Source organism: Sinohyriopsis cumingii, chromosome 12, assembly GCF_028554795.1.
Source record: "Sinohyriopsis cumingii isolate HCF-2022 chromosome 12, ASM2855479v2, whole genome shotgun sequence".
Classification (NCBI taxonomy): Eukaryota; Metazoa; Mollusca; class Bivalvia; order Unionida; family Unionidae; genus Sinohyriopsis; species Sinohyriopsis cumingii.
In genome coordinates this window covers 35,377,135-35,402,190 of record NC_142972.1, presented here as the reverse complement: position 1 = coordinate 35,402,190, position 25,056 = coordinate 35,377,135, and the positions used below count along the sequence as shown (strand labels likewise).

At 35.6% G+C, this 25,056-nt stretch overlaps 1 protein-coding gene and 1 long non-coding RNA gene across 3 annotated transcripts in view; one reads left to right on the top strand and one right to left on the bottom strand.

Annotated features, from left to right (window-relative positions):
* Window positions 1-25,056, top strand: part of LOC149786244 (phospholipase D1-like) — a 142,632-nt gene that overhangs the window by 7,978 nt on the left and 109,598 nt on the right. Inside the window, exon 2 of the mRNA XM_089976625.1 lies at window positions 8,889-9,048. Within this exon, the coding sequence (XP_089832751.1) occupies window positions 8,889-9,048 (160 nt within the window). The remainder of the gene's footprint in view (window positions 1-8,888; window positions 9,049-25,056) is intronic.
* LOC149786245 (uncharacterized) lies at window positions 1,014-25,056 on the bottom strand. Of its 2 annotated transcripts, XR_016424895.1 has the most exons (4): window positions 24,647-25,056; window positions 12,073-12,704; window positions 7,205-7,270; window positions 1,014-1,791 (listed from the first exon to the last, which is right to left on the bottom strand). It is a non-coding gene; the product is annotated as an uncharacterized LOC149786245 (long non-coding RNA). The 2 variants fall into 2 exon arrangements; XR_016424896.1 differs by lacking the exon at window positions 12,073-12,704.

The window sequence follows — 25,056 nt, the reverse complement described above, 5'->3', positions numbered from 1 at the left end:
AGCATACTTTTCCCTGCAAATTAGGGTGTAGGTACGGAACACTAGCATGGCCATTTGTCCACTAACACTGATCAGATTTAAGTTTTCTTTTAATTCTTTGATGGTTAAACATTGTAAATCATCTAGGCTATAATCAATATACTTCTCATGTTCTGACATTTTGATTGCTTGTAATTTTCACAGCAGTTTTGGTATTTCAAGATTTTGCACTCTAATCCAAGAGTGTTATTTTCAGGAATTTTGAACTGGTCCATTGGTGCTTCATGAGTCACATGGTCATCTGATAAACTGGTTTTTGTCTTGTGATCTATAAATAGAGCCAGGTAGTCAACGCAGTAAACAATATGCAACTTCAGTCCTCCAGATTTTGGCAAATATTTTAAAGAATCCTCCTGGATATGCAATGAAGAGAAGAGTATTGTTGATGTATACATAATCATCAAGTGTTTAATCTTGACATATTAACACCCTGTGCTCATTGATAACTGTTTTTGATAAATGGGAGTCTTCCTCAACAAAACGTGCATCCTCAGGATGCATGGCCATAGAAAATTGACGGTTTAGGTCCCACTTATTTGCCCTGATACCTCGGTGGAGTTTCAAAATGATGTTCTTTGGTAGCTAATTGTCTTTAAATTTGGTGTCTTTGCACTTAGTGATTTAGGAGGAGAGAGGTTTATGGAAAGGAAGACAAAAAGATGGTGGAAAGGAAGACAAACAGATGGTGGGTATCACACAGTCACCAGTGTTGAATGTTAGGATAACAATTGACATTGTTATAGAGGAAAATAGGATTTGGAACTAAGCCAAAAATATACATACTCGTACATTTAACTAAATGTACTAATTTGTAATGCTTATTAATAGGCATTATATCATACAGAAGTAAGAACTTTACTGAAGACTTTATTTATTCTCAATGAACATCTTACACAGAGTTGAGGTGTATGCAGATATAGAGTATTCACATTATATAAAATAAAATACACAAACTCAATAGCATAGCCTGCAAAACTTAATTATTAGCCTCCCTCCCAATAGAAAAGGTTGATGGGAATTTGCTACCCCACTGTACCTGGTTGTCACATGCTTCCTACGATATTATTTCTAATACCAGAGAAAGGTGGCCAATTAAGATTTAAATAGCTCTGAGCTCCCAGTCAGCAATGCTGATGGTCTAATAATATAAATAACTCAAGGTACAAATATAGCAATTTAATAAAATATAGCAAATGTATTCATTAATTTCATTGACAGATTTCTCAATTGCAATTTCTTTCAAACAAATGCAATCAATGACTTATTAACAGTTGCAGATTATTATTTTATCGCATGAACTTGAAGGTCTTAAGTGAGAGCATTTCATTTCAGTATTGTTTCTGTTACTCATATGTCATTCACTGTCTGCCTCAAGATTTTCTCTTTGGTACTTCAGTACCCTTGTCAATGTTTTCTCCTGGCACTTCTGGATCTGTTCCTAGAACTCGGAGACTTCCTATGCTTTCTATCACGTGCTCCTTCCAGCAGTACACCTTCACACAAACTGCTGACATCATTATAAATGCCGTTACATGTTCTTCATGTCTCTTTCCTCATCTCAGATCCTTGATTGTCAAAGTCTTAACACCCACCCAGAAAGCTTCCTCAAGAAGCCTTTTTTTCCCCACAAATCCAAACCTATAGCTGCAAGTAGAATTTCCCTCCTGCATGTAACGGTTATGCAACTTATGCCACTCAGAGTATAGTCCTCAACTTCTCTATGATCTGCTCCTGGCGAGGTTCCCACATGTACTGATTGAAAAATGGATTTAGGTCAAACATAAATGGTGGCTTGTTTAGACTCCGCCCTAGATTTAAATCTGAGTTTGATTGGATATGGTTGGATCTCTTTGAAAACTGCCTTGATTAATTTTAAGACTTGTCACTCTCTGGTTACCATTTTCCCAAAGCCTGAAATTGCTTTCAGGTCAGTCGTGACATCACAGAGGGATTGCAAAACAAACAACAAAGTCTCGACCTTGTTGTTCTGGTTGTAGAATTCCTTTTGCACTTACTGCCGATGGGTCATTGCATAATGTTTAAACAGCAGACAGCAGTTTCTTTGTGTAAGAATTGGGTCTATAGGCATAATCTGTATATGTATTGACTTTATCCAAGCCATGCGCTGGTGTTCTTAACTATGAATTAACTATAAGAAGATATGTATACTTGAGGCAGATTTTTCCACAACATGACACTGGGCCAGCTGGGGCAATTGATATGCCACTGCACAAACTATTTCATTATCACAGTCTGGAGCAATACAATATGGCATGTTTATATATATAAAAAAACTATAAAATTATATCTTGTGTTAAAAAGAACATTTTAGTTTGTCTTTTTGATGCAGATGTGATTGTACATGATTTAATGACATCAGTCTGGATATTCCATATTAAAATATAGTTGTATGTAAAACTCCCTACTAAAACACCATTGCATATAATTAAACTATTAAAACACTATTCTATGTATAACTCCAAATTAAAACGCAATTGTGTGTAAAACTCCTTATAAACATTTTGGGATACTTGGTTGATTTTTAGTAGAAGAGTGATGATTCAGCTGTGAGCTTCAAAGACTTGAGTAAAATTATCCAGGTAATCTGGTGTCCAGTAATGCTTCTAACTTGGTTTATTAAGACTTATTCATTGCATTTTAATCCATCTTTAAAAGGTAACCATTTGAGTTTTTAGTTTTTCATATAAAGACCAAGCCACATTCATTTGCTTGTGTTTAATATGTGAGAAAATAAACAGGGTACTTACTGTAAAACTGTTTTGTGAATGAGATGTTTAGTTGTAATGTAATTGAACAGAGAATGAATTGGGCCCCTTGCTGTTGTGCATCAAGTCCAACAAGGAATGAATTGGGCCCCTTGCTCTTGTGCATCAAGTCCAACAAGGAATGAATTGGGCCCCTTGCTGTTGGGCATCAAATCCAACAAGGAATGAATTGGGTCTCTTGCTGTTGTGCATCAAGTCCAACAAGGAAATGAATTGGGCCCCTTGCTGTTGTGCATCAAGTCCAACAAGGAATGAATTGGGCCCCTTGCTGTTGTGCATCAAGTCCAACAAGGAATGAATTGGGCCCCTTGCTGTTGTGCATCAAGTCCAACAAGGAATGAATTGGGCCCCTTGCTGTTGTGCATCAAGTCCTTGTTGTGCATCAAGTCCAACAAGGAATGAATTGGGCCCCTTGCTCTTGTGCATTAAGTCCAGCATGGAATGAATTGGGCCCCATGCTGTTGTGCATCAAGTCCAACAATGGATTTAACAGAATGATGTGCACAGAGATCAACTAATAATCAAATAAGGATCAACGAGTGAAACTTATTAACAAATATGATATATCAATATGCCTTTCATATCACATATGATCAGTGTATGGAACTTGTATACAAATATGATATATCAATATGCCTTTCATCACATATGATCAGTGTATGGAACTTGTATACAAATATATATCAATATGCCTTTCATCACATATGATCAGTGTATGGAACTTGTATACAGATATGATATATCAATATGCCTTTCATATCACATATGATCAGTGTATGGAACTTGTATACAAATATATATCAATATGCCTTTCATCACATATGATCAGTGTATGGAACTTGTATACAAATATGATATATCAATATGCCTTTCATCACATATGATCAGTGTATGGAACTTGTATACAAACATATATCAATATGCCTTTCATCACATATGATCAGTGTATGGAACTTGTATACAAATATATATCAATATGCCTATCATCACATATGATCAGTGTATGGAACTTGTATACATATATGATATATCGATATGCCTATCATCACATATGATCAGTGTATGGAACTTGTATACAAATATGATATATCAATATGCCTTTCATCACATATGATCAGTGTATGGAACTTGTATACAAACATATATCAATATACCTTTCATCACATATGATCAGTGTATGGAACTTGTATACAAATATGATATATCAATATGCCTTTCATCACATATGATCAGTGTATGGAACTTGTATACAAATATGATATATCAATATGCCTTTCATCACATATGATCAGTGTATGGAACTTGTATACAAATATGATATATCAATATGCCTTTCATCACATATGATCAGAGTATGGAACTTGTATATATATATGATATATCAATATGCCTTTCATCACATATGATCAGTGTATGGAACTTGTATACAAATATATATCAATATGCCTATCATCACATCTGATCAGTGTATGGAACTTGTATACATATATGATATATTGATATGCCTATCATCACATATGATCAGTGTATGGAACTTGTATACATATATGATATATTGATATGCCTATCATCACATATGATCAGTGAATGGAACTTGTATACAGATATGATATATTGATATGCCTATCATCACATATGATCAGTGTATGGAACTTGTATACATATATGATATATTGATATGCCTATCATCACATATGATCAGTGAATGGAACTTGTATACAGATATGATATATTGATATGCCTATCATCACATATGATCAGTGTATGGAACTTGTATACATATATGATATATCGATATGCCTATCATCACATATGATCAGTGTATGGAACTTGTATACATATATGATATATCGATATGCCTATCATCACATATGATCAGTGAATGGAACTTGTATACATATATGATATATTGATATGCCTATCATCACATATGATCAGTGAATGGAACTTGTATACATATATGATATATTGATATGCCTATCATCACATATGATCAGTGAATGGAACTTGTATACAAATATGATTGATATATGGACCTGTCACCAAAGATGATGAATGTATGGAATTTATACACCAATTTGAAGCATGTTTATATTTTATCAGTACCTTATATACACACTTATAAGTCAAGTCAAACTGCAAACTGCACAGACCCAAATCTGCATTGCATAATGTGCCAGCAGATCTGGATTTGTGCATTTGGTTAGGAGTAATCAGTAGGACAAAAACAATGATCCAGATCTGCAGGCTCATTATGCTGTGGAAGATCAGGATCTTTGTTGTTTGCAGTTATATAAGGTAAGTAAGATCTAGTTATAATTGATTTTCACTCATGTGGCAATATTCAATAATACTGATTTAAATATGGAACATGTATGTGTCTTCAGGCATCTAGTCAGGGAGTACTGTTGCATGGCCTGTTCCTGCAGTCTACCAAAAGATCCCTGGGGTGGGTGGGATGCTGTCACTAGTTATTATATACTTTTGAGAGATTGAGGTATGTAAGGTGAAGTTGTTTGCATTTGAAACATGCACATTGGAGAGAATGTTGGCATACCTCTATGCTGCTTTGATATAATTTGGCTTACATTTCTTTGGATATTGTAGTTATGGAAATTGTACATGATCTAAGCACACTGCTAACTAAAATGACTGCTCCCTAATGTGCTAAAAAATTCATCCTGAATTAATCGAAAGTACACTATCTTTGGTACCTGTTAAAATAGGGAAAATGAATTTTGTCCAGCTAGACAATACCAGCTTCTGAAAGTGTAATGGATGAATTACCAATTATATAAAATGTAAAAACAAGTTATCAGCTTTTTTTTATATATACTTTTAACCCCTCAATGTGAGAAAACCAACATTGTCCTATGAGTCAACATCACCCAGCTAGAATGCGCCATGACAAATCCATGATCTGGGAACTTGAAATAATGGGGTTTCTCACTTTGTGTGTGCAGCAATGGTTGACCTGAACTAAGTATTTTGAAAATAGTTAAGGCTTGTTCTAGCAACAGTGATAAAAGCTCATATGTTTGATGAGCTTTAAATCAGATGAGAGTGGTATCCCCCTGGATAGGGGGATTGGCAACATTGTAAGTCAGTTGTCAGCTACTACTAATGCTACCCCAGTGTATGAGATGTAGAATATATCCTACGCGCTCTGCTACCTGTTGTCTGGGGTGACTAATGCAGGCAAGGACCATAGTAGCTCAAGGATTAGCATGCTACCTCACAATTGGAAGGGTGTGGGTTCAGATCCAACCATTGGATCAGCCCGGGTAGGCTACCATGCTGTGTCCTTGGGCAAGGCACTATACTGTTCCCCGCAGCATTGTATAACCTGTAGAACCCCAAAAACAAAGCTGCAAGCCTGGTCAGCACAGGGAAGCAGACACCATCTGTGTTTTGACTCAATCCTGCTCTTTCTTCATTGTAGATGAATATTTTGTACATTAATTGTATCACTTCATTAAGCTAAATTAAGCCGTCTTGATGGTCTACTCAATAGTCCATCAATATGCTTGACCTTTTTTATGTGTTGCTCTTCCTAACTACAGACATCAGCAGCAGTCATTGATAATCATAACTAATTGAAGCGAATGAGAGAGACAATAAATACAGGATGCAGACACAATCAATATTGCCATCAATGCCAGTTTTCTGATGACTGAATCACTAGGGATGGAAAGATTGCCCCCCCCCCCCCCAAGATGTGGCAGTGTTTGTGGTTTCTGAATATAGTTGAATAATAAGAACTTTTAAATCCAAAATCTGAAACGTCATTGCTCTCATTTTAGTTATTTGAAAGCAGAATCAGTGAGATACATTCCTTGTTGGTTGACCTGAACTATTTACAGTTCTGCCATGATGGCATGGTTTTTTCTTGTAATGGAATTTACTCCTTTTGTCTTGTGACCACCCTTCATCCTACGAGTATCAGCAGAACCCCATTACAATTTTTAATAATAAATACTCCAGTTTTAAAAATAACCACTCCGGTGGCCTAGTGAGTAGAATGTCTGCCTCGGATGCAGGAGGTCGTGGGTTCGATCCTCAGCGGAGTCATACCAAAGACTTACAAAAATGGTACTAACAACTGCCTCACTTGGCACTCAGCATTGAGAGGTTAGTATTAGGACTGGTCAGCCTGGTGTCAGGATAATGTGACTGGGTGGGACATCATGCCACATGTCTGTGGCATGATGCCCCAGTGCTAGACATCACTATAAGCTGCCACATTGCAGACATCATAGCGATATGACTCAAAAATTTTAAAAGCTACGTTAAAAATCTGAAATATACACACACACATGGTTTTTAATTGGTGAAATGAATTGAACTGATTAGAAGAAAGATATCTTGCTTGTTCTTACCTTTCAAGGGAAGAAGGATTCTGCTTAGACTCCGGTGTCCTGCATATGTTGAGTTATCTGCTCAACCTGTAAGTAATTTACCCAAAACCAGATGAATTCCTTACACCTAGTGGCCCATTATGTTAAGGCAGTCACAGTAGCATAACAATCAAATGCAACTTCTACCTTACTGACACTATTCTAGTCTCGGGATGATGGTCAGAGACAGGAATTTTCTCATAGACCTGATTCATCCCAAACAGCTCAATTGGACCTGGTCTAATCTATACTAGTATCACAACAGTTATCTTTCAAGGTTGTGAAGCAGCTTTGTTATGCGATGGGTTACTCTGTGAGTTTCACCAGGATTTGCAGGAGTGACAATTTTTTTCTAAACTGTACCAGTGCATTGATGATGTACTAACTGTAACCATCAGCTCACATGAAACTTGAAGCTGCTTCAGTTAATTTGGAACTGTAGCCAGTACCAGTTCTGCATTACAACTGGTTACCTTTCCAGGTTGTTCAGCAGCTTTGTTTTGATTTGGGTTACTCAGTTATAGCAGGATTAGCAGGGGTGACAATTTTTCTCTAAACAACATTGACAATTTGCTGACTCTAGCCCTTATCTCACACAAGACATAAAGTTGCTTCACAGTTTGTTTGGAGATGTAGCTAGTACCAAGTCTGTGATATGGGGCTATAACACCCTCTCCCTTTTTTCTATTCTCCACACATATTATCAGGTAATGCATTTGCAGAAGAAACCAATGTCTGAGTAATAAATGTTTCTTCAGTAATACTTACCCAATCATAATATGTACTATTTGTACTCGCTTATAAGATGAGCCCAACTGCAAACTGCGCAGACCCAGATCTGGTTTCATATAATGCACTGGTTGGTCTCAGTCCATGCAATTTGTTATGAGTAATCAGTAGAACAAACAGCATAAACTTTGGCAGAGAAGGATCTTTGTTGTTGCAGTTTGACTCGACTTAAAGTGAGTACATATGGTACATTGAATTCCCAAACCCATCATCCCTGGAGGAGTTTGCACATATGCTTTAGGAGTAAATGTCCATTGACAGCATTTTGGCACAAGCTCCTGTTGAATGGAAAACCATTCTCATCTGGTCTACCTACCAAGCAGACAACATTTTAGCTTGCTAGGGCTGGATTTGCAAGGTAATGGATGTACTTCTGTTATGATCTGAAAAATACTATTGAAAAAACCTAATTTACTGCATAAATTGGTTGTCAAGGTCACCACTGATAATTATGAGTGACTTTTAACATATATCATGCTGGAAGTACTTAACAGATAATTTCAGAAGATGGAGATGAAAGTGAATTGTAATTTTGTTCATTTTTACAGGCCTTTAGTGAGTAGAGAAGAGGGCATAATTGTTTCTGTCTCACTTAAAAGGATCATCTAAAGAAGCTAAACATGTTTCATATGCATCCATCTCTCTTTGATATCTAGTCGAAATCCCCACTAAATGGACCATCTAAAAAGGGGCCAGTGAAAGGTTCACAGTAGAATCCCGATTCCCCAATGAAATAATTACCAGGAATGAATTCCTACAACCTTTTTTTCTTTATTCGTAAATAAGTTTTATTCATGTTTTCTGATTAGTTTTGAATTTTAAAATGGAAACAATTTGATGGTTGATTATCTATTTTTTAAATGTTTTTTTCTTGCAGTAGCTGCCATTCCCTTTCGCTCAATTCATAACAAGAGACATGGATTCAGCCCCTTGAGGAAGAGCTGCTGGATGGAAGGGGTGCCGGTAACAGTTAAGATTATTGACGTGAAGCGAGAGGAACATCCACATTTATCTCTTCATGCATTCAACCCATACCTGTGAGTCTCTTTAACTGTGCAACTTTCATGTTCACATAGATTACCATATTCACTTTATAAGTTGGGACACCATGAATTAATTTGAAAAGTATTTTTTTTGTGAACTGTATATTCTGGGACACATCAGGTCATAAGTTGTGGGACACCTTTTAAATCATTTGAAAATTACATGTCGGAAAATGCATTCCAACTGAAATCTTATTTTAAAAAATTTAAAACTTTGTACTTGAGATAAAACTCTTTAATCCACTTCAGCAGCATCTCATCAATACAACCCTTCTCCAGTATACGAACAATCCATTCTTTCAGTGCATGAATACTTTTTTTTAGCTTTCTTATACTGTGAAAATTGTTAGAGGCAATACATCGCATAAAGTGGAAACTGCAACAATTAAAGTCAGATTTGTAAAAATCTGCACCAGTCTTGCTAATTCTCACACTTTTGACCCCCATCTTATAGTCAGTCTGTCCAGGAATGCGTTCAAAGTACACTAGAATTTCATTTGTGTTAATGATCATATTGTTGGCAAAATCATCTGTTTCTTTTCTGGTCTTCATGAATTCATCACATGATATTATTTTCTCCAGATCTTCTGGGTGATGCTGGGTCATTGATGTCCATGCACGAAACACTATATTGTATCACTGTAAAAAATTTTCCATTGTATCAGTTTCTTTTCAAAATTCTTGCGAATACCAAAATGAACCAAAGTTTGCTTCCATATCTTGGCCATCTTTGTATATTCATATATAAAAATATCAGCACACTTAAAAGAATCCATACTCAGCTTCCAAGGTCAGCTTACTTTGCAGTAAAATAACCTTTTTATTGATATCCTTTAAAAAAAATGGCTTCAGAGTATCCAAAGATGGCTTCTGAGGTTGGCTTGCTTTGCAATAAAAATAACCTTTGTCTTTTGATGTCCTGTCAGTAAGTTCAGAGAAGGAGTTTACTGCTTGCTGCCAGTTGTGTTTATTCACCACCTGGGCTTCATTGTGCTTGGCATCTGTAGTTATAATTAGGAGCATTGATGCCTGCGGGCAGATAGTAATGATACTTTTGTAACCCTTGGTTGCAAAAAGATTGTGACTTGCACTCAAGTGAATGTATTTTCAAATAATGTTGTTTTATTTGCGAGATACTGTCATACAGTAGACATGGATATAATTCAGTCTTGGTTATTTTGCACCTAACACTGTCTTGCGTGAATGGCAGTTGTCTTCAATATATTGGTTGATTATTTTCCTCTCGTTATGCAAAATCATCTGCTTCTCTTCTGTTTTCACAAATTCGTCACATGATTTTATTTTCTCCAAATATTCTGGGGGATGTTGGGTCATCAGCATCCATGCACGAAGCACTATATTGTGTCACTAAAAAATTTGTTCCATTGTTTTAATTTATTTTCATAATTCCAGTAAATACTGGTGAAAAGGAACCAAAGTTTGCTTCCATATCTCAACCATCTTTGTATATTTCTAAAACAACAAAAACTAAGATAAAAATGACATTACCTAAGTCAATTATTGTCAGTGAAATTAAAAAGGAATAGCTGGATACCTCATGGTCCACTGGCTGTTTTTTTCTTTTGTTAAAAAAAATGTTTCCAGTTAGCTGACTTTCTCTGTTTTTCATTGCTGACCCTAGCACTTTTTCCCCTAAGGGTTAAAAAAAATTGAAAATTAAAAAAAAATATATTTAAAAAAAACTATACCTACAGTAATTTTAAAACCAGTTCAGTAGGAAACATCTTTTTTTGCCTCATTAAATCCACATAAAATTTTTCCTTCACAACATCAATATTTTGTGAAACACAAATGAAATTCATTATGATTATTGTATTTCATGCTTAACTCATTCAGCCCCAGAATTTTTTGTCGTTTTTGCCTGAAATGTGCGTAGGAAAGACATTTGGGGGCCTATTTCTGAATACATTGTAATACATCGACTTTCAACAGATTTTCCATGAGACTAATGCCTAGTTGTATTAGAAACATCATTTTCCATTGGTTACTTTGCTTTCGCATGAGCAGAAGGGTTAAAGTTGGAGTTCTTTTTTTTGTTTGTTTTTTTTTGGTTTTTTTTGTTGCTTAATGGACCCATCATTTTTGTATGGAGACCGCAATTTATTAATAATGCCCACCTTATCCTAGTTTTTGCAAAGGTTCACCTATCTGTGTGCAGTTAAGACCGCTATGCCTTAGATCTGAGGCCAAAAGGTCTCAAATCCAGACACAAAATCACATTCTGATCTCGAGCGAATTTTGGGTGAAAAAAAAAACGGGTCCAAAAAATGAGGTTTTTCTCTCTCTATTTTGTAGTGCAACTAGAACTTCCAGATTATTTGAAATCATTTTAGAGCTATATCTGTCTGCTTTTTTTTAATACCAACCACGTTGGTATATCTTAAATGACCTTGATGCTGCAGAGCTTGGGACGGATACAGCCTCATCACGCCTACAGACGGGATTGGGGCAGGTACTCTGCAGTTTTCTGGTCCAGATCTTTCTTGTTGAATCACTCTGGTAGTTTTGATGAATGAAAATTTACCTCATATCAGCATTAAAATGTGGTATTGACAGATCAACCATGCTCAGCCTGCAAAGAAGTTCTGTCTTGCATTTTCTTTGGTGTGTTTTGATTGACTTGGTACTACACCCAGTTCCCAGTCTTCCTTCTCTTTAGTGGGAGAGGGTGAACAATGACCATAATATTATGAGCTTCTTAATTGTAAAAACATATGATACCAAAAGTAAAAGCTGTTATACAGCAAATTAAATAACACAATGATTTATTTATTGTTATTAGATGGTTATACTGATTATCACATACAGGAATTACAAAATACATACATAGGTGGCAGTAAAAAATCTATAGAATTTTTTTGTAGCATATGTGAATTATTCATTAATCAATGAACACCTAACCAGCATACAGCTGTTATAAAATTAATAATTTCAAATACCTTTCACAGTATACACTCACTACAGCTACTAATTATACTGACATGTACATTCACTTACCTTGAATATATACATGTTGATCTTGACCTTTCGTATCACCAGTGATTTGGTTCGTTTGTTTTAGAAAATTTAGAGAGGTGCTTGATGTGTACATTGTAGTTTTGAGTTATGAATTCTTATCTTCATTTGGCCCCTCTTTTAATTTCCTTGTTTGTTGGCTCCTCTTTAGATATCCTTGTTTCAGGGAAGGCCATTCAATGATTAATGGAACTTTAGATCAAAGATGTAAATAGTACAGGTACCTTAATTTATTTGCCACTTTAAAGTACTGTACAGGAATTGTATTGTATTTTGCCTTCACAGTATTCACGGGCTTGGTAAATATGTAAAAAAAATTCAGCTATTGAATATAAGGGTGGCAGAGTAACACATACCGTAATACTCCCAGTCCAGTCTAACTGCAAACTGTACAGACTATGATCTGCCAGTACAGTCCTTTTTGAGCAATCAGTTTAACAAACAACATAGGCTCGGGTCTTCTGGTGCATGGTGTGATGACAGATCAGTGTTTATGTTGTTTTTGGTAGGACCTGATTTATAAGTGAGTCTCTCTTAATGATTGTTACATGATACATATGTGCCAAATTCCAAACCTCCATTGTGTGGACTGGATTGCGAGTTTTCAAGTTGCACTGTATAATATAAAGGTAATCAGATTAAACCAGGTTATAATAATAATAATAATAATAATAATAATAACAATAATAATAATAATAATTATTACTTTATTTAAAGAGGGAAACACAATTGGCTTAGAACTAATCTAACTTGAGGCTCTCATACAAAGGAATTTATTTATTTTAGCTACATCTCTGAAGACACTGGATATATTGGGTTTGGAAGAAGGAAATAGAGTGTGCATTTCTAATCTCACCTGGAATACTATCCAGATCAAAGTTCAAGAGTATTGGAAACTTAAAAAAAAATAATTCCTTATTTGGTTTGGGAATTTTATAGTGTTTGTTAGACATGTATTGCAGGTGGGAATTATTGCTAGGTAGCCTATACTATCATGTAACAATCATTAAGAGAGACTCACTTATAAATCAGGTCCTACCAAAAACAACATAAACACTGATCTGCCATCACACTATGATTGCAAATATTCAGGAGCACTATTATGGGATATCCTATATATTAATTTGGCTTTTCTCAAATGGGTTTGGTCTTTAATAGGTAATAGTTTTTACTTACCAGCTAATTTTTTCTTCCTTTCTTTCTGGATTGATATTAACCCAAATGCTCTTTTTTGAAGATGTGCCAGCTTTGCTGTGTTTTTATCATTTGAATTGCCCCATACTGGTACTATATTACAGTAGTCTAAATAGGGTTGTTTGTAACTGTTATAAAATAGTTTTCTGTGCCTTTCAGGGAGAAAATGTCTTATACTACTGAGAAGACATAAGCATGAATTGACTTTTTTTACTGATATGTTTGATATGTTCAGTCCATAATAGGTTATTATCTATCAAAACATCAAGTAGTTTATCATGCCAGACCATTTGCAAATTTGTATCCTTCATGTCAGACATACTTACTAAGTTAGTTCATCACTATCAAGATTTGTCCTTTTTTGCCACGTTGAGATAAGTAATATTTTAGTTTTACCAGTATTTACCACCATGCCATTGCATGTGCACCAGTTGTCCAGTTTGTTTAGAGCAAGACCATAACAAAATTTTGAGTTCATGCATTGTATTTTGGATGTCCGACAATGTTGTGTCATCTGCATAGAGATCTGTAGATGATATTGTTTCCCTTTAGTAAAAGTGGTAGGTCATTAATAAATAAAATGAATAGTAATGGACCTAGAATTGAGCCTTGTGGTACTCCATATCCAATTGTTCCAGATTCAGACATAACATTATTTATATAAACATGCTGTGTTGTTTCACCTAATTATGAAGTAAACCATCTAACTGTGATTTCATCACATTGGTAGATTTTCAGTTTCTTCAAAAGGATTTCATGATTCACCATGTCAATTTAAGCTTTCCTGAAATCTACAAATACAGATCCTATTATTCTACCCTGGTCAAGTGCTTAAAGCCATTTATAGGTTAGGGAGATCAAGGCAGTCTCACATGAAGGTTTCTGTCTAAAGCCTGATTGATTAGGGTGTAACAGCAAGTGTTCGGTTAAATATGACATGAATGAGTCATGGTTGCAGGTCAGATGAATGGGAAGTAGATTACACAATAAACCTAAATCAAGAACAACACAAAGTCATGGTGGATGTACATGTATACTACCCATAGCACTGGGATCATTACATTCTGATGTACATGACTATATACTACCCATAGCATTGGGATCATTACATTCTGATGTACATGTATACCACCCATAGCACTGGGATCATTACATTCTGATGTACATGTATACTACCCATAGCACTGGGATCATTGCATTCTGATGTACATGTATACTACCCATAGCACTGGGATCATTGCATTCTGATGTACATGTATCCTACCCATAGCACTGGGATCATTGCATTCTGATGTACATGTATACTACCCATAGCACTGGGATCATTGCATTCTGATGTACATGTATCCTACCCATAGCACTGGGATCATTGCATTCTGATGTACATGTATACTACCCATAGCACTGGGATCATTGCATTCTGATGTACATGTATACTACCCATAGCACTGGGATCATTGCATTCTGATGTACATGTATCCTACCCATAGCACTGGGATCATTGCATTCTGATGTACATGTATGCTACCCATAGCACTGGGATCACTGCATTCTGATGTACATGTATACTACCCATAGCACTGGGATCATTACATTCTGATGTACATGTATACCACCCATAGCACTGGGATCATTGCATTCTGATGTACATGTATACTACCCATGGCACTGGGATCATTGCATTCTGATGTACATGTATGCTACCCATAGCACTGGGATCACTGCATTCTGATGTACATGTATACTACCCATAGCACTGGGATCATTACATTCTGATGTACATGTATACTACCCATAGCACTGGGATCATTACATTCTGATGTACATGTATACTACCCATAGCACTGGGATCATTACATTCTGATTGCATTTCAAATTTTTTTGCATCTATGTTACTTATAAATTACATGATACCAAAGACTTGTGAAGATGGTACTAACAGGCTAACTGCCTTGCTAGACACTCAGCATTAAGTTGTTAGCATTAGGACTGGTTGGCCTGGTGTCAGGATAATATGACTGTGTGGGACATGATGCTCTATGCCTGCGGCATAATGCTCCAGTGCTAGATATCACTATAAACTGTCACACTGCCAGACATCGTAGTGATGTGACCGAAAAATTGTTGTTATGTTAAAAATCCAAATCACATACACGCACACTTGCAAATTACATATTCATTTTGGAGTTTTCATTGTGTCTACTTCACCTCCACCATGCACCTACCAAGATCCAATTGAGCAAACTTTGAAATGATATGAATACACTCTAGTACCAGTTTCTGCATTTTGGTGATGACAGCAGTGGTTGTTTTGAGTGTTTTTTCAACATGCGCACATTATCAGTGAAGAGTCTATTTAGAATCATTAAAGTCTGATGAGAGGTATGTACCCTTGTGTTTTAGCAATATGTACCCTTGTGTCTTAGCAATATGTACCCTTGTGTCTTAGCAATATGTACCCTTGTGTCTTTGCAGTATTTACCCTTGTGTGTCAGCAATATGTACCCTTGTGTGTTAGCAATATGTGCCCTTGTGTCTTAGCGATATGTACCCTTGTATCTTAGCAATATGTACCCTTGTCTTAGCAATATGTACCCTTGTGTCTTTGCAGTATGTACCCTTGTGTCTTTGCAGTATAATAATAATAATGAGGACTTTGTATAGCACCTAATCTTTAGAAGCTCTAAGCGCTTTACAACATTAGACAACACCTATAAGATAAGAAACATAATCATATTATTACAAAAACAAACAACACGAAATTAGAAAAACATTAAAAAATAAAGAACATGCTGAGAATATTTCAGGTAGGAAACATTATTAGGTCTTTAAGTTTGTTCTTGCAGTTGAAATAAGTGAGTTTTGAGAGCCCACTTGAATGTGATCACTGTCTTTGTGTCTAAGTTCAGTGGGCAATTCATTCCATGTTACTTTGGCCCTGGTATGCAAAAGAACGCCATATGACTTTGTTTTCATAGTGGGAATAATGAGTATACGATTGTCAGAAGAGGAGCGTAAGTATCTTGCTGGTGTGTACACATGGGTGAGGTCAGATAGGTATGTTGGACTGGAGTCCAACAGTGAAATGTAGCACAGAGAACAAATTTTGTGTTTGATTCTGAATCAAATGGATAGCCAGTGTAGGGTACAGAGCAGCGGGGAGGTGTGCTTTGATTGTGGTACTCTAAGTATGATCCGAGCAGCTGTGTTTTGAAGTTTCTGAAGTAGATATTGAGATGAACCAGACAGAATTGAGTTACAATAGTCCTTTCTTGAAAGTACTAAAGAAGACACAAGTGTTTTAGTAGCATCAACTGAAAGATATTTGCGAATTGAGCTGATGCGTCTCAGCTCAAGATATGCAGAGTAACACCTAGGTTTCGTACTGATTGTGTGATTTTAATGTTGGCATTGCTGATATTTATTGTTTGAGGTAAAGGATGTGAATGAGAAAGTCTTTGTGTTGTGATCAGAATGGCCTCAGTTTTATCATCATTCATCTGCAGCTTGTTACAAGTCATCCATGATTTCACATTAGAAATGCACCTCTCTACACCTTGGATGGTAGCATCAACTTCAATTGGGTGGCTAGATTTGTATATTTGGGTGTCGTCAGCGTACAATTGGTGAGACACTGGATGGTGATCTATGACACTTGAGAGCGGCTGAGTGTACAGAATGAAGAGAACAGGTCCAAGAACAGACCCCTGTGGAACATCACAACATAGATCAACTGGGCTGGAGTGTATTCCATTTGCAGATACAATTTGTGTCCTGTTGACCAAGTAGGACTTGAACCACTCAGTAAGGCTATATCATGAATGCCAAATACATGCTGGAGACAGTGACGTAATATATCATGGTCTGTTGTGTCAAATGCTGCAGACAAATCAAGGAGGGTGAGGACTGTAATCTTTCTGCCATCCAATGCAGAGAGAATGTCATTAACTACTTTTAGAAGAGTTGTTTCAGTACTGTGGCAAGGGCGATATGCAGATTGTACATTGCTAAAAAGACTATTTGAATTTAGATGAGATACAAGCTGGGATAGAACAACCTTTTCTAAGATTTTTGAAATGAATGGGAGATTACTATGTACCCTTGTGTCTTAGCAATATGTACCTTTGTGTCTTAGCAATATACCATTATGACACATAGGTAACTTTGACCAGGGCCATAGAGAGTGATCACAGGCCCTGGGGTAAGAAACACTGGGGCCTCTTCTAGTTCTTGTTCAAACAAAATTTTCTTTTATAAAATTAAAACTTGTTGCTTGGCCTGATCATCGGGGATCTATCCCTGGTTACCCCTCTCCCTCTTGTCAGCCCTGAATTTGATCAATATGTTATGATGCACTCCCTGTTATTTTGTCAATGGGTTTGTTTCTCAGGTTCATGCAAGGATCAGTGAATGGGTACTTGGTGTTTGGCATATCATCAGGAAAGAAGCTGACACTTTGTTGGGTCTAACAGCAAACATCATTGACCCTATTCTTCCATCTCACAGTGTGTAGGTAGTTCAGGTTCTGTGTTGTTTGTTTTACTGATTACTTTTAATGAACTGCAGTGAGGAGATTGGCTGGTACTTGATGTGGTATTGGCAGATCTGGGTCTATGAAGTTGGATCTACTTGTAGCAAGTATATACAACATATGAACTGCAGTGAGGAGATTGGCTGGTACTTGATGTGATATTGGCAGATCTGGGTCTATGAAGTTGGATCTACTTGTAGCAAGTATATACAACATATGAACTGCAGTGAGGAGATTGTCTGGTACTTGATGTGATATTGGCAGATCTGGGTCTATGAAGTTGGATCTACTTGTAGCAAGTATATACAACATATGAACTGCAGTGAGGAGATTGTCTGGTACTTGATGTGATATTGGCAGATCTGGGTCTATGAAGTTGGATCTACTTGTAGCAAGTATATACAACATATGTAAGGCCAATACAAATATGTTTCATAATTCATTGGTTTTAAAATTAGGGTAGGCAGGTCTTTTTTAACCATTGTACATGTTTAATGTGATTTTATTTTTATTTTTTTAAACCATGGGAGGCGGGGAAAAGTGCTAGAGTTAGTAGTGACCAACAGTAACAGTCAACCGGAAACTCACATGTTTTTGTTTGGTTTACTCAGTAAAAACATTTTTGATCCATTTTAGCCCCAGTTACAAAAGATCAGTTCTTATGAGTGTATATTTTCAGTGTAGAAGAGTCAGTTTTCATATGATACAAATGAAATATCACAGTCACATTTGGAACATGTGTCACTACCACATAAATTATTAGTCATCATGATAAAGTAATATTGATCTACATATACTCTCTATCACATCATTCCATGTGTTTTTTACTCTGTATCTCATCTGACAAATAATGGAAAGGAAGGATTTACCTGTGCTGACCTATTGCAAGCTTACCCATCCCTAAAGTCAGAACAGTTTCAAACATGACTCTGCATTTGTCTTGCATCGTTCATCTGTTGTGCATTATCCTATACACAGCTGATCCAATTTTTCTTTCCAGCCACTTATCAGGAACAAGGGTTTCAGAAATTTCACTTGTCCTGGTACCTACATTTTCACTTGTCCAAAAATTTCAGATTTAGCCTAGGTTCGATGAGATATAAGCATTTTGATCCATATTAAAAACGAAATAAACAAACATTGTACTGCACATACATATTTTCAAAGGACTTTATTATTTTAGCTTTTGTTATTGTCAAGGTGTTTTACATGCACTGTTGTTTGCTTTTATATGGTAGCATAAGTACTGCCATTAGCAAGAATGGAGAGGAATTTGCTGGAATTCAGACCTTTCCTAAGTTCTTTTAAGACATGGCCAGTTGATATAACAGGTTTCTTGCCCCGAGTCTGTACTTAAAATTAGAACCAGGTTTAAGACAGTTCTCCTCCAGGAGTCTATACTGCATTTCCATAAAAGAAAATGGCTTTCCATGTTGGACTAAGTTGTAGACTGTTAAGAGAATTCTAATTTGATGTGGGGCTTTTTAAATAGTTTTTAAAATGGTCTTTCGTATGTGGAGAGTTAACACTCAGACTTCAGGGGTCATGCATATACCATACTGCACAGACTCTTTGAGGCCAAAAACTCTTATGAGGCTTGCTTGGGTAGATCCTGAAGTAATTGTTTGTTCCATTGACACATACACTGGCTAAATTTCCAATCTGTGTCAGTTTGGGATACTGTTTGTAATAGCTGCAAATCTTCTTTCATTCCGAGTCACTGAAGTCAAACCGATAATCAATAAGCTCATTTTAACCAAATAGTTTTTTTAAACCTCATTTGACAACTACTTCTACTAGTGATCAGAACACAAATAATTTAAATACAAGCACAGATTGTTTCTTTAGCATTATTTTTCACTTCAAGTGCAATACCATACACTAACATATCCCAAACCAAAATGCATCTTTGCTGAAAGCTTGTGGCAAGCTTGCGGTAAACTTACGATAAGCTAGTTTGATGTTTATAAGCTAACATGGATGCTTGCACAAGCTTGTACACGCAAGTGCAGGCTTATGCAAGATAGCTGGATATAACCGCAAGCTTGCACAAGCTTTCGCAAGCTTTCTTGTTTGCTTCAGAAATTAAAACTAGCTTGCACAAGATTTCTTGTTTGCTTCATAAAGTAAAACTAGCTTGCGCAAGCTTACCTGTTTTCTTCAGAAAGTAAAATTAGCTTGCGCAAGCTTGTTTTCTTCAGAAAGTAAAACTAGCTTGCGCAAGCTTTCTTGTATGTTTCAGAAAGTAAATTTAAACTAGCTTGCAACAAGTTTCTTAATATATATATATATATATATATATATATATATATATATATATATATATATATATATATATATGTATATATCCATTGCTTGTGAAAGTTTGAGACCGTGTATCCAAGTAGCATGCACCATCATCGTCACGCCCTACGAAAACAAATTCATGACTTCATGTACAATCATGAACTGTTCATGAAAGTTCCTCAACTAAGTTCATGAACACTTCAAGAATTTAGATGAATCATGTACTTGAAGTTCATGAATACACTGATGAACTTTTATGAACTATTATAATATCTTTGAAGTTCCTGAAATGTCATGAACTAATGGTTCATGAACAATTCAAGTACTTTGATGCAGTACCAAGATATTTCTTAAAAAAATGTATATTAAATATCTATATCATTATATTCATAAAATGTTCATGAAAATTCATCATACAAACTTCTCACAATATTAGTGAAATTTAAATAAAGGTGAATATTTTTTTTCTTTTTTTAAATGATATAATACTGTATAAATGTTCATACAGATCTTTAATTCAGTACTTGTGTACTTAACCTGAGTATTTCTGGATTAATATGGGAAAATATTTTCTGGCCAGCATGAACAAAATGTATTTGCTTTAAAAAGCTTTTAATGACTTTGTCCTAAAGTTTTTTTTTTCTCCATTACTACATATTCTATTGACTTAGTCACTGGTTGCCAATTTGCAGTAAAAACCGAAATATATTAACAACGATTATCCTGATTGGATGACTATGGAAGAAGACGTGATATGATTGGTTAATATACGCGCAAGATTTCAACAGTTAAGCTTCCTCAGAAACCAAAGATCATGCAGATGGTTAGGCAAAAACCTCGAAAAAAAACCGTGGACTCCGTGGAATGGACAGATGAGAATATTTTCAATATCATTGTTTTTTAAGTAAGTAGAAGTGCAGAGAAGCGATTTTGAAGAATATGAAGGAAATGATTTGGTGAGAGCAAAATTAGGCGGAAAAGCGTACCAAGCCTGGATGACCAAAATTATGGTGAGTATCTTTTTCTTGGTCATTCGTGATTATTTCATTAGAAGTTATATGGATATTTTTTTGGTTTATATATATCATCATATTATTTATAACCAAGCTAATGACACAATTTTGTTCAGACCTAATTTAAACTTGCTCATTGAAGTTTTGAAAATCACTAAACATCATCACACCCACCCCCCAGTTCTCGATACCAGACGTGGTATGATATCGATAGGAATTGAGATGTTTGAGATCGTTTTCTTTTACATGACATCACTATTTCTATAATCTGATGTAATTTGGTAATTTAAAAAAAACAAATTCAACGAAATAGTTAATGCGTGAAACTGTACACTATACAGGTGCAAACAACGTGATGAAACCGGAAGCAGCTTTACGCAACATGCGGAGTCAGAGTGGATGCATTAGTGACATACTAAGGGCCTAAACCACACACGTCTGGCGTTTTATCAATAAAAAATGGCAAAAATATTTGAAAGCATGAAATAACCGTTATCTGTAATATATATATATATATATATATATATACACGCACACATATACGGTTATTTAGTGTAACGATGTTGTCACAAAAATTGTCATATTTTACTGATTAAAACATCCGACTCCTGTGACTATACCTATGGCTAGACAGCTTAAAGTAATATAAAACTAGTGACAAAATTCTGCAATAATATAAATGCTCAGTATTATGTGTAAGGGATTAAATCATTTTTGAGTTGGATCATATTATTCGAGTAAGTAAAGTGGGGTACAATGATAATGTGCTAAAAGCTAAAAACAATGTTGATCAGAGATTATCTGTAATTAACTAACTTTACCTTTTTTTCAGACCAGACAGCAGAAAAGTAAAATTATTAGAGGATGAAGTTTGTAGGTTAAGGAGGAAAATTTGAAAACTGGAGGATCCTATGGCCAAGATGGAAGAGACATTAAATTGTGACTGCTGCAACAATGTTAAAGATCCAAACAGTAATCAGATGGAACAGCTTAAGTTGCAGGTGGAGACATTCAGTAGTGACAATGGGCAGGATTTGATTAAATTATAGGCCCTGAACATCTTCACAAAAGAGTTAAGAGACAGGTCAGTCTCTGGAAAAAAGATTGGTCAGGAGAAACCCCAGTTGAAAGACAGCCCCATGACGATGAAATATGCTTCAACAGTTGATTACAGGCAACTGCCCCAATATCTCCTGAAAAAATTTCAAAGAAAAATTACAGAACATACAAAAAGTGTTGCTAAGGGTGAAAAAAAAAGAATATTGCTTGTCAGTTTAAATTTATCTGAAATTAAATACAGTTTTTAAGATAACATGTTGCATTTTATACTGTATTAAACCCACCCCCCCATCTAAGGTTATTGTATGATTCAGGATGAAATAGGTATTTGTGACTTGTCAGGTAATCATATATTTTTTTATAGGCACTGTTCATGAAGTCATGAATCATTGAGGAACTTTGTTCATCATAGTTCATGAATATGTTCATGCACTTGTTCATGAATGATGATCCAATTTGTGGACTTTTATGAACTGTTCATGAATAATTCATGAACCTTTTGATGAACTTTCATGAATGGTTCTTGAACCAAGTTCATGAACAGTTAATGCCAGTTCATGAATTATTCATGATCATTTCCTAGGGGCGTGACACTTGCAGCTAGGGGAACACATAAAACTTCTGCAGCCTTGGGTAAGCTTGCAGTGAATGAATAAACTTGAACAATGGAATTAAACTTAATGTTTTGGCGGAACAGATTTGTTTTCCACTGCATTGCAACTATAAGATTACATTATTTAATCATTAAATATGCAGATTATTTTGTTGGAATGAAGTAAAACTTTGCAATATATTATGATAATATGGTCCACCAGGAGCAGTTGAGTCAAAAATGCATTTTTGGACAGGGGCCTTCGGACTCCCAGACCCCCCTTCACATTTTCAGGGTTTTTTTGGAAGGGGAAAAACACAATCATGTCTGATTTTTGAAAACCCAGATGCTTGTAGCAAGAAATCTGTGCAAGCTTGCAACAAGCTAGTAACAAGCTTGTGTATACTTATTGTACAAGGTAAATACATAACAAGCATGTGCAAGCTTAAGCTTGTGCATGCTTATGACACTATCTTGTTAAATAAGTTTGTGCAAGCTTGCAAAAATAAGCATGTACAAGCTTGCTGCAATGTTCCAAATACAAGCTTGCTGCAAGCTTTATAAATTAGCTTGTGGCAAGCTTGCTGCAAGCTTTAAAACAAGCTTGCAGTTTTGGTTTGGGATTGATCCTCTGTATATTCAGTTGAAAAAAAGACCCATTACTGTCATCTGATCAGCTAATTAAGGGGACTGACACTTGTGTTGTTCCATTCAATAATTTCAATGCATTGAATCGGTGGATTGAAATCAAATTGTGATCTGCTTATCAGTATCTCTGCTGAGTAAACACAGTATAGCAAAAGTTTGCTGAAAACACTGCTAATTATACATTCAAGGTACAGTTTTATTGTTTAATGTGTTTTGATTGGCTGATAATTTTGTCAGTTATCAGTGAAGCAGTAATTGAACTCGTCCACATGCAACAGTATTTTTTATAATTTTTTTCATCAATGACCACTTAGTGTGGTATTAAAGGATGTGAATAAATAGAGGTAGATTCCAGCATTCATTATATCCAGAGGACATGAATGGCAAGATAGAGGTACACTAAGTAATTAAGTATGAAAATCAGCACTTGCTTGACCTGTTTTAAAACAGGAAAAAAGCTCTTGTCCTTGACTAATGCCCTGCAAAATTTTACTTGTCTGACTTCATAAACATATCTTCCAGGATATCGGGGCATGTGATTTGATCAACCCTGCTATAATAAAATGAAGAAAATTGCCATTCTTAACTTTTCAAAGCCCCGTGACATATTCTGAGTCGCTCTATTTTGGCAGAGGACTTTCTGTCAACATTAATCTACATGTCTGGACACTTTAATTTTCCTGACAACATATTTTTTAAAATTTGTAACAATTTATTTAGTATGTAAAATTCTAGACAACAAAATATATTTTTAACCCTATCCCCCTGCATCCTTTATCCCCCCCCCACATCATATTGGATCATAATGTAAGGCATGTTTTTACCCATACTCAAACAATGACCAGGCTGTGTATAATAATCAGAAATGTTTCATGGAGAACTATTTCTTCATGTACCTTGAATTTGTTTTTTTTCCTCAGTTGCACGTATTTAACGACCATTATCAGTGTGAGATAATTGGTTGTGTGAGATAATTGGTTGTGGAACAAGATGATGCTAAATTCTTGCTACTTACTCTTTATAATGCTAAAAACTAAATTAGTTTTCAAATATTGCTCATTTCAGTCATACACTAACTAGAAGAAGAAGAAAAAACACCTTCACAGTTGCATGGAAGAGTGTGAAAAATCTGTATGTTTGTATGTATGCAATGTTGTATGTGGATGGATGAAAATTAACTGGATATGCATATAGGTATAATGATAATTACCAGATCTGTTTCAAAATACTTACTTCGTTGATCGTGAAAATGGTTAGAGTTATTCCGATTTTTCTTTCTTGTATGAGGTAAATAATCCCATGCATTGGCAGATCTGGGTCTGTGCAGTTTGCAGTTGGACTCATAAGCGAGTACATATGGCACTGGGTGAAAAATATGTATGCAACAAGACTTGCAAATCTTGTGTATTTTTGTTTACTTCCCATTGTAAGTTAGTAATGTCAAGGTTAAGTATTGACCAAGCACCAATCAATAGGGACAGTACTTAGCTACTTTTCTTCACTGTATGATTGACAGTCAGTTGCTGTATATCTCTGGATTGTTTTTGGAGACAGTCACATTTTAATAGCAGTAATAAAACCAATGTCACTGTTGCCAGGTACTTTCCTTATCCTCATCCACATTTCATTGTCCCATGGATAGA